The following is a 17,278-nucleotide window of genomic DNA, read 5'->3' on the forward strand; positions in this document are numbered from 1 at the left end:
ATTATTGTATCTCGGGGTTCGCGAGTTCTTGCCAAATGCCACGCGCTTCACGCATGCCCCATGGAGGCCCTAAACTGACTTTTGAACGTCGACGAAAGTGATATTTGTTTGTTGAAAGCGATAGCTTTATATATGGCTGTTACATCAACAATTCTGCTTTGAGTAGGGGTGGATCCAGCACTAGTGCACTAATTTGCATGTCGCTAGAAAAATACTAAAAATAACCACTTTGTTTTGTACTGCAAATTAGTGCACCAGTGCTGGAACCTCCCCTGCCTTTGAGATTCTTTTAAAAGCAACAACAACTGGTTGCATGGAATGAGTTTTAAGGCCAGTTTACACTTGCAATTTTTGCTACGATTTTCTGCGACACTCTCTCCTTTTGAGAGATGTGAAAGAGCGAATAACAATGAAAGCTCTAATTTTACAAGTGCCCTTATTGGAATATCCGCACGTCGAAAGACGAAAATTGCATTTAGAATACAGCCAAAGTATAAATGGAAGTTTAGCCAATGGCTAATTGATGTGCGATGACCAGCTGCAGGTGCTCGTTTCTTCAACCTCCACCTGGTGTTATGTTTGTATAAGACACAAAAACGTTTTTCCTGTCGCCTTACTGTAGATGTCTAAGCTGTCTGTGTTAAAAGAAGCGCAATAATCTAACCTCGACAAAACAGAAAAGTGCAAACTATTCAACACCAGCCTATGGCGGCTTTCCCCCTTAAATATCAGAACTAACTACAAATATGACAGTTGAAACGAAGTTTTGCATATAATCTGGAACAAATATGAAAAATAACTGACATAGCTACAATATAATACGATGCTAAGAGTCGGAAGTGACATGATATTCATCCCTTTTAAACGATAATGAAACTTCTGGAATGAAATCCCATCTACTCTCCACCCAACATCGTCCCAGGGCAAAAACTATGTTATCGTATTTGACAAAATTAGTTTGCGAATGGTAGATTACAAGACCAGATGCATGTTTTTTAACGGTTTCAGCCAAATAAGCTTGAATTTTCCGAATAATTGGATAATATTGGAACAAACCTATGCATGGGGTGCAACACCCAGATACCCCCCTCGGCACAGTCCTGCATGGCAACTATAAGTTACACACATATTCAAAATCATCTCATTTTCTATTGCTTGAATTGCACAAAATGGAACGTATAACCTTAGGCCTTATAGAATTTGCTTAGCTCGGCTCTGCAAAGTATATACCATGCAGCCTTAGACGAAAGCGTAAACAAAATTAATCAATTTCATGCCAGTGAACCTTTAAGCATATTTTCATTTAGCTCGGCAGTGTTAGAGCGAGCATTGAAATTCTATCGATAAGTGATTTGAATAGTTCTGTGATGATTGGGCAAGCTTATATGGTTTCCACAACTATATACTAATTACCTATGGAAATTGAATTCATGTCAAAAGCACTATACGCATTCATACGGGAAAACAATTCGTGAGAGGCGTTTTTTAATTAATGCATTATCATGAACAAACAAGACCTCTTCCGCGTGTAACTGAAAAGATCTAAATTTGATCCGGACCAAAACACATTTATGTCTGTGAAGTTTTGTACGAGTAAAGTGAGTTCCACTGTGGCTCACCAGTTCATCACAGAATGTTATTCTCGATATTGTGCGAAATAATTTTACAACCGTTAACTCGAGCCATTATTTGGATAGCTCAACAGGTGGGAGTCATATAGTCGGAGCATCTGAAGTGGAAGGTAAATATCTTACAATTAAAGATTTGTTGTTATTGAAATATTTTCTTTTATTCGCTTTTGCGGCGTCTCGACTTCTCTCGTTGCATGCACGATCTGAATAAACCGTTTTATATAGTATATGGTTATTCTATTCATCTGGATAAAATGCGTTAAAATGAATAAGCTGAACTGACAAAATTTCGGTAATGTTATCGAAATCATGGGCAAGAAAATTGTAAGAATATTATAAATCACTGCAAGTTTTAGAATATCTGCCCGATTTGATTACTATGTGTAACATACGATATATCTGCTCCGAAAGCGAAAGCCGCCGCCAAATCGTCGTCTACAGTCCTGTTTGCGCTACACCGGATTGGTTTGGGAGCGGACAAAATTTTGTATCATTGAAATTTAATGGATGATTTATTATCAGAGATCGGCCAAATGGATATAACAAATTGCTCTATATAATGTAAACGGGGCCTTTGTATATTACCACTTCAATCTTCAATTGAGGTTGACGACGTCGACAATTGTACAAGCTCGATGCCTTTTTATTTTATAGGGATATCCGTTGTCTAAGCCAAATTTAGTGCGGTTAGGGTTAGGTTAGGGTTAGCTATTCAGGTACATAAACGCTTTATTATGTTCATTCACGACACCTACCGATGTGTTGAACACACCGCCAAATTTTCTTCATTTGTTTCGGATTCAAATTGTACAATTGTTGATGTCGGCCCAGAAGTTGTGTACTTCAATTAATATACCGTTTGCGACTTTGCATATGTCACTAAAGACAAGTCGTTATCATTTATATGAACTGAAGATTCGCAGAGATATAACTAACCGCCAAAGATCCGCATGACTTATATTCTGGTAAAAGGATCAGTAGAAGTTGTAACTGCCTTAAAGAGTAGATCATTAAAAACAATACAATACACTATTTACTAAATTCCCGAATAAAACTACACAACTCGTGCCCCTTGTTTTCATATCGAAAACAGGTCGAGCGGGCAAGTGTTCTTTTCCAAGTGTAAATATTTGATTAAGTGTCTTGAAAACGAAAAGAAAAACCTCATTGTTTACGAAATCAGCATAGAGTAAAATTCTAATTTAAGTCTACAAGAACTGTGTATGAAATAAAAATTTAATCTCGCGCGCGTTGTTAGAACAAGTTGCTATTGTTGCGTGTTGCAATCATCTCTCACATTTGTTAACATAATTGAACAATTTAATCATCTAAGACTAAATTCAAGTGTAGCAACGCTGAGCTATATGCTGTTAACGACTCTGAACGACGGGTGCGGCACAATATTGGTCTAGCATTAAGTTGATTTTAATCCGCTTTCTAATGCAGTAACAAGTTTGATTTAAAAACGTAAAGTTGAAACTCTTTGCTTGGGAAGAAAACGCCGGGTTTAAACCTAGACTCAGGTAGACTTATTAATGCGATTCGCCTCCTTTACGAAGCCGAATTTGCACGTTTAAGATACCCACACGTACTTTTACGAAGTGGCTAATATATCGCATGTTACTTTTCGCGTTGAGACAGTGAGCAAATTTAGGAATTTTACGCAAGAGCTGTCGTTAAAGTCTTGGAGACAGATATCCGCTTCTTAGAAATTAAATGAACTTCAAATCTATCTCACTTGTGCAATATTTATCATTTCTACCTCAAAATGGGATGAGAACAACCATATTCTCGGTATGAGTACAATTTCTACTCCGAGTGCCTCCTCGATAAGGATGAGAGGCCCCACGTGGCTTGTCTTGACGGGCCTTAACTGATCGCGAAAACAATCACACTCGTTAGGGCGCATCACGTTCTTGGTATGCCGTCCTCCTTAGACTTGTCAAACACGCCTCTCTACAAAGGCTTACGCCTTGTCATGAAATCCATTGATCGACGAAAATTAACGGTCGGAAGGCAATATTGCAACCGTCAAGCCCCTTGAGATTTGATAAACAGCTAGTGCATAAAAGGGGTAATATTGAGAACAAGTATACCAGTTGCTATGCTGATCGTCTTCACGAATTGACAAGCTGTGCTGCATACAAATAACAAGCAAGTCGTTTTGTTCTACCACGTTGAATCATGATAAAGCTATTGGCTGTTGTTGCATTAGTTCTCCAGGGAATCCAAGCGCAAAGACCGTTTCCACCGGCAGCGCATAGTTTTAATGGAGCAAAGGGTAAGTCCGTAAATTCGTGCACCTTATAAGATACAGCTGCTAGACCACACCTAAAAATCTCAAACTGTCTTCCACCGCCTTACTTTGTACTCGTATGTCATTTTTAATTTTATTGGCTCACTCTGAGGTTCTGCATGTTTTATTTCTAAAGCTTCAGGAGTCTTTCTGTCTAAGTGCCTTGGCCGCTAGAACTATAAAGTCAATAATTATGTCTATCACACTTGACTTGTAATTCTTCTTAACAAACGTGTTGGAGAATTCGTGCTTTTGTTTAGTTTAAATACTCAATGAATGTTATAGAACACAACAACGGCCTGACTGAGATACCCACTTACTACAGTAATCAAAAAGAGTCCTTTCTGCCGGAATTGTTTTATATTATTATTATACACAGTCGCGTTGTGTTTCGCATCATTACTATCAATTCGAAGTACAGAACCAACTATACCTGCAAACACAGTGGATTATGTCAGTATTCTTTTGGAAATCTTAATCCTTTGCTTTATACTGAATTACTATATGACTGGCTCTCATTTTTTAGGTATAGTGCTGTGCATGTATGAACGCAGCTTTACAAGCCCATGCAGAACTGATACTGTTTACTAGGATGTCGCATCTTGAGGAAACGCTAAAAGATTGGAAATTTTATATAAATTATAGTGAACTATTTTCGGTTACAACTTTTTCAAATCGTTTGAAAACTAAATACTGAGATCAAACCATGAGATGCCTCATTTTATGGTATATGCGGCTATATGGAAAATGGTATTCTTATCTTAGTTTAAATGACCCACAACCACACTCTCTACAGCCCAGTGTACAAAGACGAAACTGCAGCCTAGAATATAAAAAAATATACAGAATATATACGATATATAATAATAAAGTTCGAATTATCCAAGCACGGACCGTGACACGGAAGTTTATGAATATAAAGTATTTCGAGCAGTGGTGAGTTAGAACTGAAACTATTGCAGCTTGCCTTCTTAACAATTTATAGCGGAATAATATGTTCCCTCGTAATGTGAAGAATTCGCTTTGTTTGCATTTTGAATTGTTACATTTCGTTAAGTATGCAAGACAAACATTACGCGTATCTAACATTATATTGTCAATATAGCTAACATTTATATGGGGTTGACTGCATGAGCAGAATTACTTCATATTTTTTGCATTGGGTGTGCTTTAATATTCACTTTGATCAGTGTATATAGAATGTCATGTTTATTCATGACAGGTGAAATTGATGGGAAACAATCATGTTTTACATTCCGAGTATTGTGGATTCACATTCCAGTTACATTCAAAATGCAATGGGTTCCCTTTAATTATTCTAGGATTAAACAATCCTATTTGCTTGCAGGACAATACAGGAAGAATAATACCTCAAACAATTTACAAAATAACCTGAAATTACGGTGTAATTCATTTATATGGTTCAGCTATTCTCCATTGTCGTAATTTAATTTTGTTCTGTTATTTTACGAATATTGTGTAAGGTCAGCTCTATCCCTTAATTTAAAAATTACATTCCTTTTTGTCTATTCTCGTTAGATGGTTCTGATCAGGAAACATCCCGTCGCTTCAATGACGTAACCACAGGTAAACTACTTGATATTTTTGAGACCTTACACTACAGCTGGGGGATGAAAGTGTTGCTATAATAAATAAAAACTTGCAATATAAGTTTATCGTCTTTGCCGTCAATGCAACAAAATATGCCGATGAGAATTACGCCGCAAAAATCTTCATTTTGTGGAGGGGGACCCCATATCCACACCTTTTCTTCCAAAACACTTGGACACGTTAACAAGATTATGGCAAGAATATTAGTACAGGCAGTTTGCGATGTTTCGCATCCTCATAACATGTTTCTGGAAAAGAATTATTATGGATGGATCCGAAGATTACCTCACAGGGACCGCGGAGCGTTTTTCGTATTGCTGGGGCTCGGAACCGCGCCCCTGCTAAGAGAGTCCGGGAAAATTTTGAAATATAGGTCTCTGAAATCGCCGCAAATGCCCTTCGCCGCAAATAATAGATAGTATGTAAAGTTTCCAGCATGTTTGGCGTTCATAACAAACATTAAACAATATAACCATGCTTTGGTTATGATGTCAAATTTTTAAAAATGGATAACCACGCTGTTTTAATGGTCAAATGCTTGTCCTATGTAAAGTTTCCAGCATGTTTGGCGCTCATATACAAACATTAAACAATATAACCATGTTTTGGTTATGATGTCAAATATTTTGACATAGATAACCACGCTGTTTTAATGGTCAAATCCTTGTCCTATGTAAAGTTCCCAACATGTTTGGCGCTCATACACAAACAATAAACAATATAACCATGCTTTGCCGGTTGTGATGTCAAATATTTTGACATGGATAACCACGCTGTTTTAATGGTCAAATGCTTGTCCAATGTAAAGTTTCCAGCATGTTTGGCGCTCATATACAAACATTAAACAATATAACCATGCTTTGGTTATGATGTCAAATTTTTAAAAATGGATAACCACGCTGTTTTAATGGTCAAATGCTTGTCCTATGTAAAGTTTCCAGCATGTTTGGCGCTCATATACAAACATTAAACAATATAACCATGTTTTGGTTATGATGTCAAATATTTTGACATAGATAACCACGCTGTTTTAATGGTCAAATCCTTGTCCTATGTAAAGTTCCCAACATGTTTGGCGCTCATACACAAACAATAAACAATATAACCATGCTTTGCCGGTTGTGATGTCAAATATTTTGACATGGATAACCACGCTGTTTTAATGGTCAAATGCTTGTCCAATGTAAAGTTTCCAGCATGTTTGGCGCTCATATACAAACATTAAACAATATAACCATGCTTTGGTTATGATGTCAAATATTTTGAAATGGATAACCACGCTGTTTTAATGGTCAAATGCTTGTCCAATGTAAAGTTTCCAGCATGTTTGGCGCTCATATACAAACACCAAACAATTTAACCATGCTTTGGTTATGATGTCAAATATTTTGAAATTGATAACCACGTTGTTTTAATGGTCAAATGCTTGCCCTATGTAAAGTTTCCAGCATTTTGGCGCTTGTATTGCTTGTAAATTTGAGCGAACTAAAAAATATTCGAAATTAAAGACTAATTACGGAAAAATTATTGGTGGGGCTAAAGCCCAGCGAGCCACCCTGCTCCGCGGTCCCTGCCTCACCAGATGAAAATTTTATTTGGCAGTAAAACATGTGAAGAAAGATTTACAACTTAAAAGTTACAAGGAACTAGAAATTGGCCACAAAATGGAATTGGCTTTGCATAATTTCATCCTTACCTCAACAGCAGGTTTACTGGTTCAAGAATAATTCCTGTGCAGTTCTAGTTCTTCCAAAAGAAATTCCTGATGTTATCTGGGTTTTTTCGTTCACTTCAGAGAAATCCTGTGCTTAACTTAATCCACAATTGTCTTTGTGTGAAACCGACTCCAGTGGTATATGTGGCTCGCGAGATACAGGAATAGTATTTGGGAAAGTAAATATTTTCCTTAAAACATTTGACAGTATAGAATTCTCCTACGTAGCACATGCAGCTGTGGTGATAATTGTGATTAATTAAGAAAAATTTTGACACTTTAGCCTTTGTGTTTCTGGATAGTTAACGACAAAATTGGCCAATCAGAATAGTGTATTTCTGACTTAACTACGATTTAACTATGCAAAATGTAGTTAAAGAGTTTCATACAACCGGCTCCTAAAATATTGGACAATTAGGACAGTGTCAAAGTTTGAAAGGGAAAATATGCTCTCCTGTACTGTAATCTATTGCTAGCCACCTTAAACGAACCGAGATGCTCATTATTGTTCTTTTTCTCGTTTAAGGCATGCTGTGTATGAAAGACCTCTTGCTTATCCTCGATACTTCGTATTCTGTTGAGGCGTACTTCGAAAGTGATATGAAACCTTTCCTGAAGAATCTCGTGACTGATGAAAATCTCCACGTTTCCCGTAATGGCACGCAAGTGGCGCTTTTGATGTTCAGCGAAGAGAAGAAGACTAAAGTGCTGGTGGAATTTGGAAAGATTTTCGATGCGGGTGAAATGGCGGGATTTATTGACCGCTTGAATTGGACGGATATAAAAGGAGGTTACACAAGAACCGATATCGCATTTCAATTGGCAAACGACAAGGTAATTATAGCCTGAGTAATAATCGCATGATAAATGCTAAACATGCATGGGGTACTAGAGTTGTTTTTAGTTAACGAATTCATCAATTAAAGATTCTTTACCAAAGTCAATAAAAAATCGCACAAAATAAGTAAAATAGCAAGATATTTGGTTCATTCATATCTATATAGATACAATATATAATTTAGGTCTACAACACCATGTAGAATTAGATGATTTTTATCTACATAAGATACAAAAAGTTATGCATCTAAACTTATGTTTCTTTTGTAATTTCTTTAAAGTTTATATTTTTTGCATATTCAAATTTTTTTAAAGTTTAATTTTTTTAAAGGAAAGCTTACAAAGGAAACGATTCAGACATAAGGCCAAGGGGCGTCTTTGGGTCTGGTTTTCTGATTCTGTTAGTCTTCCAACTCCCCCCTCCCTCCCCGGCTTAAGAATTTTATCACTTCTTTGGTTATTGTCCTGCAAAGAACATAAATTTAGTTGTGAAATTCAACTTAGGTTTTCACCCAAAATAATCCAAGAAACAACAGGCCTGACATAGACGATGTCGTGGTGATCATTACGGATGGAAATCCCTGGGGAGTGGAGGGCGTTTTGGCAAAGACGATCGCGAATGCGAGTCGAATCAAAGCAAAGGGAATTGAGATTGTCGGAGCCGCTGTGGGCAGTCCAGAGATGAGAGACAGGTTTAAAGCCAATCTTATCAGGATGTCCACGTCAGAAGAACATGTCGTCGAGACAGACTACAAAGATATTGACACGATTCGCTCAAAGCTTATCCAAACTACGTGTGGGAATATTGGTAGGGTTTTTAAGCGACGACGTCTGTATTTTGATCACCCACGTTTTCATTTTCGAAGCAACCGTGTTTATTTGAGGTTTTAGACCACACAAATAATTCGGTGCCGATGACAAACTGACTGTTTGAACCGCACAGGGCTGAACTGGACGGTCAGCTTGTACAAGTTTGTGAATGGAACCCATCCGAAGAGATAGCGTCAAATTTATAGTTAAATAGACCGTTCTAATAATGACGTCAAACGCTGAAAGTCTGATGTTATATGTATATACACGAAATTTGATTGGCTCCACAAAACTATCGAGCCAATCAAACTTCGTGTAACATCAGACTTTCCGCGTTCGATGTCATTGTAAAAAAGGTCTATTGCAAGGTAAATGCGGTTTCAGAATGTCGCCTTTCCACTAGTTTTCCTATAACGTAGGGTATAAAACCCGTCAATTTACGGTACTGCTAAACTTATGTTGATATTTTCTTCTTTTTTTTGAAGTTGACTGTCAGTGCAATTCGACCACAACAAAAACCCGGCGAATTGCACCAGGGCAATCGAATGTGCTCGTGTCTTGGCCAACTCCTCAGTACTCCTGCAGAACTGGTAATAAATCAGAGACGGCGCAGATATCTGTCGAACCAAAAATAACATCACCACATGCATTCCCTTTCGGTGACCACATCATTCAGTACACCTTTACACTCGCGAGTGGTGTTGACGTGGTTTGTCCCGTAACAATCGCTGTGCGAGGTATGGTTATGAGATTATCTGTTTTACTTATAGCTTAGTTTACTTAAAAGAAATATTCTTTGCCCAAATGTTTAGCAGTGTTACTTTCATTATTGAAAGAGCGATTTAACATGTATGAGTTAAGATGTATCCGTTAGGAAGTATTCTTTGAAACTTTTTTGTTTGTGGCCGCTTCATTGGGCTTTTTCTGTTTTTTTTCATCGAAGAAGTTAAGCTACCAAGTGCATTGAAATAAGTAAACGTGTAACATTTCTCTTTTTGATTTACCTCGTGCCTGATGCGTCATGCCTTTATTTTATTTATTTATTATTGTGATATTGTATAGAGGGTAGTGCATGCATGTCTGTTTTCTAACTTGTTCAACTGCAAAAGCAATAAAATTCCCTACATTATTCATGCCACCATGTTTTGATCATGGTATAATGCATGTATATTTCTTTTATTTGAAGGAAACATGTGTGGTCAGCAGGCTATCGATCCTGGTACTCAGGTCTGTTGCTGTGGCGCAATTCATGACGAGAGGGCTGGGCACGATTGTTGTGGCACCAGATACTACGATACTGCTCGTAACAAATGCTGTAAAGATTATTTCCTTCTGGTTTCCCATCAGGAATCCTGTCAATAACTTTTCTCAGTTTTAGTGACATTTTTATTACGTTTTTCCTCAAATTGGAACAATCATTGTCATGAATAGCTAAGTTAATTGCATACTGACTGAGCATAGTTACACTTTGTACACTTTTGTTTGAGGTATATTCTACAAGTTAAGTAGAAATGGCATGTTTCAGACGTCACGCATTTTTTTAATTCGAAACCAGGGCTCAACCTCTTTCAACCTTTGTCTCCAAATTTTAAGGACTAATTTGATGTCTGTTTGATAATTGATATCTGTTTCAAAATTACATGAAACGGTAATGTAGTAGAAGTGGTTAAATAAAGGGAAGAAAAATAGTTTGGGCCTTGCTCGTGTCTCATCGTTTTTGTTCAAGTTTATGAGGTGTCTTGTTTTGATGGGCAAGTAAACTGCGTGATATTGCCTAGACCAAGTATCATCACCTAATGATAACGGTCATCAAATTGATCATCAATACTCGTACAACAGTTCTCTGGCCCGTTTCAGACGTCGAACTTTTCATATCCCGAATTGAATCGAAAATGAACATAAACAAAGACTTTAGGCAGGCATGGGTAGGCAAAAAAAATTATCAAAATTATCAAAGTCAAAATCCTAAAAATGATCTATGAAATCAGACTTGACTTTATTGAAAATACAAGACAATCGCACCGTAACAATTAGCTTCACCTGGGCCAGATATAACTAGTTTATGGCAAGATAGTCCTCCTTCGCTCAAGGGACTCCATACCTGTGATATTTTAGCGTCAACAAAAATAGTAGACATTAGGCTAAAACTACCAATAAGAAAAAGGTATGTGCGCTATGATTAAGATAATAAATCATCATGTTCTTCAAGAAAAGGATAAGCAAATTAAATAACCGTTCAGCACAAAACCTCGTAGTGTAGTGGCGACGACATTTGAATCACAAGTGGTAAATGGATGATTCAAATACACACTTAGCCCTTCTCACTATGCCCTTCGAGAAAAGGATAAGCCAATTAAATAACCATACCCGTTCAACGTACACCAAACCTTGTAGTGTTTTGCCGACGACATTCGTCTCCCAAGTGGTAAATCGATGGTTCGAATCCTACCATAACCGTTTTTCATTATATCTTAAGCGAAAAGGATAAAGTAAATTAACTTTAGACGTTCAGCACAAGATCTCGTAGCCTAGTGGTGAACACAATGGTCTCACAAATGGTAACTCAATGGTTCAAATCAACGCTTAACTCTTTTTCATTATGTTCTTCGAGAAAAGGATAAAGCAAATTAAATAACTACACCCGTTCAGCACAAAACCTCGTAGTGTGGTAACGACGACATTTGTCTCCCAGGACCAGTGGTAAATCGATGGTTCGAATCCCACCCTAACCGTTTTTCACTATGAACTTCGTCAAACGGATAAAGTAAATTAAAAACCCATACCCGTTCAACACAAGATCTAGCTGTTTAGTGGTGAAGACAATTGTCTCCCAAGTGGTAAGTCGGTGGTTCGAATCCGAGTGTACCTGTTTTTCATTATATCCTTCGAAGAAAGGATAAAGTAAATTAAATAATCCTAACCGTTTAGCACAAGATTCAGTGGTCTAGTGGCGAAGGCAATGGTTTATGAAATGGTAAGTCGATGGTTCGAATCCAAGTATCGCTGTTTTTCATTATGTTCTTCGCGAAAAGGATAAAGTAAATTAAATAACTTTAACTGTTCAGCACAAGATCTTGTAGTGTTGTGGTCAAGATGTTAGTCTCATGTGTCGACAGTCGAAGGTTCGAATCTCGTTTTAGATGAAAATTTTCGTTATTAATCAAACATGGTAAGGTTTTGGTGAATAAGTTGGCGTAGGCTTCCAACAATCACCAGTTAGCCTTGTGGTAAAGTCGTGGACTATCAAGTACAAGATCGTTGTATCAAGAACAGTATGGGACGTTTCTCATGGCGGTGGAAAGCAAAAAAAAAAAAAAAAGAAAAAAATGGTAGGCATGTTGCTCGGGGGAGGTTTGTACTCTGTTAATCTTTGCCAATCAAAGTTAATCTTTAGGGAAATCAGGGGATAGGTAGGGTGAATGAGGGGTATATGAGTACAAAAAGACTTAGTAATTGGGAGGCATCGGGAGGCATCGGCTCCCGGGGCAAGGAAAAGGGTATAGGTGAGAAGGCAGCATATAAAATGTTTAAGTCTTTTTGTACTCATTTAAACCTCTTTACCCCTATTTATCCTCCTATTTACTCCTATCTATCCCTACTTTTTCCTATCCTCACATACCCCCAACTATCCCCTAACACAATTAAATGTTTGAAGAAAGCTTGCTTTGAAAGTCAGGAAAGCCGGGGGAAAGAGAACCCCCCTCAGTCTACTCCTCGCCCAAGGCGAGGGCATATTCGCCCTCTCGCACTACTCCTCTCACACTCACAAATTCTCACTTTATTACCTTGTTCTTTTTCGGTTTATCCAGGGCTTGAACCATCGACTGTATACTTGGCAGATCATCATCTTAACCACTACACCACCAGTTCTTGTGGTGAAAGCCTACTGTTTTTCATTTTACTTTATCCTGAGAGCACTGCCGTAGAGCGCTGCCTTCACCAGTAGACCGTACGAACTTGCGCTGAAAGGCTACACTTTTTTATTTTGCTGAATACCTTTTGGGTAGTATCTTAAATGAAACTTGACAATTTAAATGAGTTCCTTTAATGTTCAAGATTTTTTTCTAGTCTAAAACGCACACAATTGTACTTTACGCGTAGCTTGTAACTTAAATGTCGCTATAATAACACATGCAGGTATGCAGTGCCTTAAAGCGCTATTTTTCCAATAAGTTAGTTATATGCGGCCGAAGTGCAGCTAATGGTTATGGTGCAATTGTTTTGTATTTTTAATGAAGTGATTCAAGTGAATTCAAGGTAAAGTTTAAGAATTAACAATGCATTTCATGCAGAATAGGTTTAAAAGAAAAAAGGTTCAAGAATTAAGAGTAGCCGAATTCATATTAGGGACGGGAAACTCATCCTAGACGGGAAAGTTGATGGTAAAAACCGTCTAAATATGAATTGGGATGAATTTATACGTATGATGGTTCGAGTAATTGGTAATAATTACGGTAATTAAGGACGAGTTTCTCTTCCTGACGGGTTCCCGTCCAACTTACCCGTCTGTTTAGACAGGAAAATTCAGAAGAGAAACGCGTCTGTGATTCACATCAGACGAGTTTCCCGTCTTCGGCGAGTCTCCCCTCTAAGACGAGTTTCCCGTCTGTAATATGAATTCGGTTAAAAATGTAGTCATAAGGCAACAAACATGCGCCTCGTACTCTCCTCAGTAGATTACGGATTGAAGCCTTTCAAGCAAACGAAGCCTTTCTTCGAAGAACGTTTAAATGAAATAGTCAGTATGAATCGTTGCCGTAATATAGTTGAGCTGCTGTTTGTTTGTTTGTTATCGCAGTTAACTGCATAAATTGTGCTTTTGAACTGATCTTTTTCTTAGCGTATTTTATATTCGATGAACCTGCTAGACCAGCCAGTATTTCGACTCTTTATACAGCAAAGGCTGAAAATAAATAGTCAATGTCTGTTTAACTCGATATTTGCTTCATTTATTTGCGATTTCAGATGTAATCTTCGAGAATACGACTACGAGGCATCGGGAATCCCGTCTGGAAGAGAAACTCGTCTTAAATTCATATTTAGACGGAAAAATGAGACGAGTTTCTGATATATATAAGCACGGTCAAGGATGGAACAAGGCTAACTAGGAAATTAAACAAAATTATTACCGTAATGATTACACATTACCCGACCCATCATACGTATAATTTATCCACAGCCTAATTCATATTCAGACAGGTTTTTACTATCAACTTTCCCGTCTAAGATGAGTTCCTAATATGAATCCGCCCTAATATCCATTCGGCTATTCTTAATTCTTGTAGTTTTTTTCTTTTAAACCTATTTTGAAATGCATTATTACTTCTTTTACTTTACTTTGATTTCACTTCATTAAAAATACAAAACAATCGCACCGTAACCATTAGCTTCACTTGGGCCGCATATGACTAACTTATTGAAAGATAGTGCTTTAAGGACTGTATGTGATATTTTAGCGACAACACAAGTGTCTAATATTAGGTTACAACTTACAAACTACGAATAAGATACAGTTGTGTGCGTTTTAGAAATCATGAACCTTAAAAAGAGCTCCTTTAAATTGTTATTTCATTTGAGATCCTACCCATAACGTATTCAGTAATATAAAAAAGTGTAGCATTTCAGCGCAAGATCGTGCGGTCTACTGGTAAAGGCAGTGCTCTCCGAGTTTAAAGGCGGAGGTTCGAGTCGCAGATGGGAATGTTTTTTTTTCTTCTATTCCATCAAAGATTCTTCCAAAAAGGATTAAGTAAAATAAGAAACTCTAGGCTTACACCACAAGAACTGGTGGTGTAATGGTGAAGACGATGCTCTGCCAAGTATACAGTCGATGGTTCAAGCCCTGGATAAGCCGAAAAAGAACAAGGTAATAAAGTGAGAATTTGTGGGTGTGAGAGGAGTAGAGCGAGAGGGCGAATATGCCCTCGCCTTGGGCGAGGAGTAGACTGAGGGGGGTTCTCTTTCCCCCGGCTTTCCTGACTTTCAAAGCAAGCTTTCTTCAAACATTTAATTGTGTTAGGGGATAGTTGGGGGTATGTGAGGATAGGAAAAAGTAGGGATAGATAGGAGTAAATAGGAGGATAAATAGGGGTAAAGAGGTTTAAATGAGTACAAAAAGACTTAAACATTTTATATGCTGCCTTCTCACCTATACCCTTTTCCTTGCCCCGGGAGCCGATGCCTCCCGATGCCTCCCAATTACTAAGTCTTTTTGTACTCATATACCCCTCATTCACCCTACCTATCCCCTGATTTCCCTAAAGATTAACTTTGATTGGCAAAGATTAACAGAGTACAAACCTCCCCCGAGCAACATGCCTACCATTTTTTTCTTTTTTTTCTTCCTTTTTTTCTTTTAGCTTTCCACCGCCATGAGAAACGTCCCATACTGTTCCTGATACAACGATCTTGTACTTGATAGTCCACGGCTTTACCACAAGGCTAACTGGTGATTGTTGGATGCCTACACCAACTTATTCACCATGACCTTACCATGTTTGATCAATAACGAAAATTTTCATCTAAAACGAGATTCGAACCGTTGCCTGCCGACACCTGAGACTAACGTCTTGACCACAACACTACAACATCTTGTGCTCAACGGTTCAGGTTATTTAATTTACTTTATCCTTTTCACGAAGTTCCGATAATGAAAAACGGTAGGATTCGGACCATCGATTTACCACTTGGAAGGCCGTTCTTTTCTCCCCCGTACCACTGGATTTCGTGTGGAACAGCCATAGTTATTTAATTTACTCTATCCTTTTTCCCAAGGATATATAATGAAAAATAGCGATACGTGGATTCGAACCATCGAATTACCACTAGACCACTGAATCTTGTGTTGAACGGTTATGATTATTTAATTCATTTTATCCTTTCTTCGAAAGATATATATATAAATGAAAACAGGTACACTCGGATTCGAACCAGCGACTTACCACTTAAGAGTCAATTGTATTCACGACTAGACCAGGAGATCTTGTGCTGAACGGCTATGGTTATTTAATTTGCTTTATCCTTTTCACGAAGTTCATAATGAAAAACGGTTAAGCGTGGATTCGAACCATTGAGTTGTCACTTGTGAGGCCATTGTCTTCACCACTAGGCTACGAGATCTTGTGCTGAACGGATATGCATAGTTATTTCATTTACTTTATCCTTTAAGCGTAGGACATAATGAAAAACGCTTATGGTAGGATTCGAACCATCGATTTACCACTTTGGAGACCATTGTCTTCACCACTGGACAACGATATCTTGTGCTGAACGGCTATGGTTATTTAACTTATTTTATCCTTTCGCCAAGAACATAATGAAAAATAGCCACACTTGGTTTCGAACCATCGAAACAGCACTTTGGAGACGATTGTCTTCGCCACTAGTCTACGAGAATTTTTGCGTAATGGCTATAGTTTTTAATCAACTTTTTTTCGAAGGATTGTACATAAATGATTACAATGAGTTTATCAGTTTTGTTTGATTTATTTTATTTTCTAAAACGTGCATAACTGTCCCTTATCCGTATTTAACCTAATATCACAATTTGTGTTGTTGCTAAAATATCATGCACAGGTATGGAGTCCATATATTTCCCTATATAAAGCTTCACTAAAATCCAGAGCAGGTTACACACTTCTATCACTGATTTGATCATGAATATCGGGCGATGTATATCTGGTTTGTGCGAACTACATGCGAAATTCACAGGGAAATACAAGTATTTATACTTTTCATTATGTTACTATAAAATTATTTCGGGTCTATTTTGGAGGAGTTGCTTTTAGGGTTGAAAATCAAAACAAAAAGTCTACAACACGAAGTATTCCCAGGCGGTCACCCATCCAAGTACTAACTTCGCCCGACCAGGCTTAACTTCGGTGATCAGACGAGAACCGGTTTCTTACTGGTGGTATGGTCGTAGACACTAATATACGTCAATTAGGTGATATAAAAAATTACATTTGCGAACGTTATTCCGTTAACTGCGTGCTACGTGATTTGGTAAATTGGTTGGTGACGACGCACGCTAATTAGAAACTATGCCGCAAGAAAGCAAAGACGGAGAGCGCGCATTTCAATGTAATTTGTGTAATAGACAATTTGGTTCGGAACGAGGACGGTCGCTACATCTGAATACCTGCAGGAAAAAACATGCCACTGGTGGAGTACGTCAACATGATGGAGAAACGTCGACTGCAGGTAATTCTAGTGTCATCAACCCAGCAAGTACAACCATTTTTCAAAAAAGCCGGTCACCTTGTGTTTGGGGCAACCACACAAAAGACAATCTAAATCAAGTTGTTTCCGCTGCCTACGAGGAGATTGTGTTTTGGCGCAAAAATCTGTTCATGTTGCCAAGTGGAGCTGCTGGAAAGT

At 37.9% G+C, this 17,278-nt stretch overlaps 1 protein-coding gene and 1 non-coding gene across 2 annotated transcripts; one reads left to right on the plus strand and one right to left on the minus strand.

Moving 5' to 3' along the window:
- The first annotated feature begins 3,715 nt into the window (after positions 1-3,715).
- On the plus strand, positions 3,716-10,600 carry LOC114534617 (collagen alpha-1(VII) chain-like). The gene is made up of 6 exons (XM_028556082.1): positions 3,716-3,912; positions 5,467-5,514; positions 7,779-8,086; positions 8,594-8,897; positions 9,385-9,636; positions 10,086-10,600. Exons 1-6 carry the CDS (start codon positions 3,816-3,818, stop codon positions 10,259-10,261), a joined length of 1,185 nt encoding a protein of 394 aa, XP_028411883.1. The 5' UTR covers positions 3,716-3,815; the 3' UTR covers positions 10,262-10,600.
- Positions 10,601-16,706: 6,106 nt separating this feature from the next.
- Positions 16,707-16,825, minus strand: LOC114534640. The gene has a single exon (XR_003688150.1). It is a non-coding gene; the product is annotated as a 5S ribosomal RNA (ribosomal RNA).
- Between the last annotated feature and the right edge of the window lie 453 nt (positions 16,826-17,278).

The sequence above is a fragment of the Dendronephthya gigantea genome, unplaced genomic scaffold (genome assembly GCF_004324835.1).
Source record: "Dendronephthya gigantea isolate DGI-Jeju-01 unplaced genomic scaffold, DenGig_1.0 000103F, whole genome shotgun sequence".
Lineage (NCBI taxonomy): Eukaryota > Metazoa > Cnidaria > Anthozoa > Malacalcyonacea > Nephtheidae > Dendronephthya > Dendronephthya gigantea.

Excerpts from the sequence above, each read along its gene's own strand:
- LOC114534617 (XM_028556082.1), top strand. The coding sequence starts at position 3,816 with ATGATAAAGCTATTGGCTGTTGTTGCATTAGTTCTCCAGGGAATCCAA. Across the intron at positions 3,913-5,466 it reads TAGTTTTAATGGAGCAAAGG|ATGGTTCTGATCAGGAAACA; the intron begins GTAAGTCCGTAA and ends TATTCTCGTTAG. Across the intron at positions 5,515-7,778 it reads CTTCAATGACGTAACCACAG|GCATGCTGTGTATGAAAGAC; the intron begins GTAAACTACTTG and ends TTCTCGTTTAAG.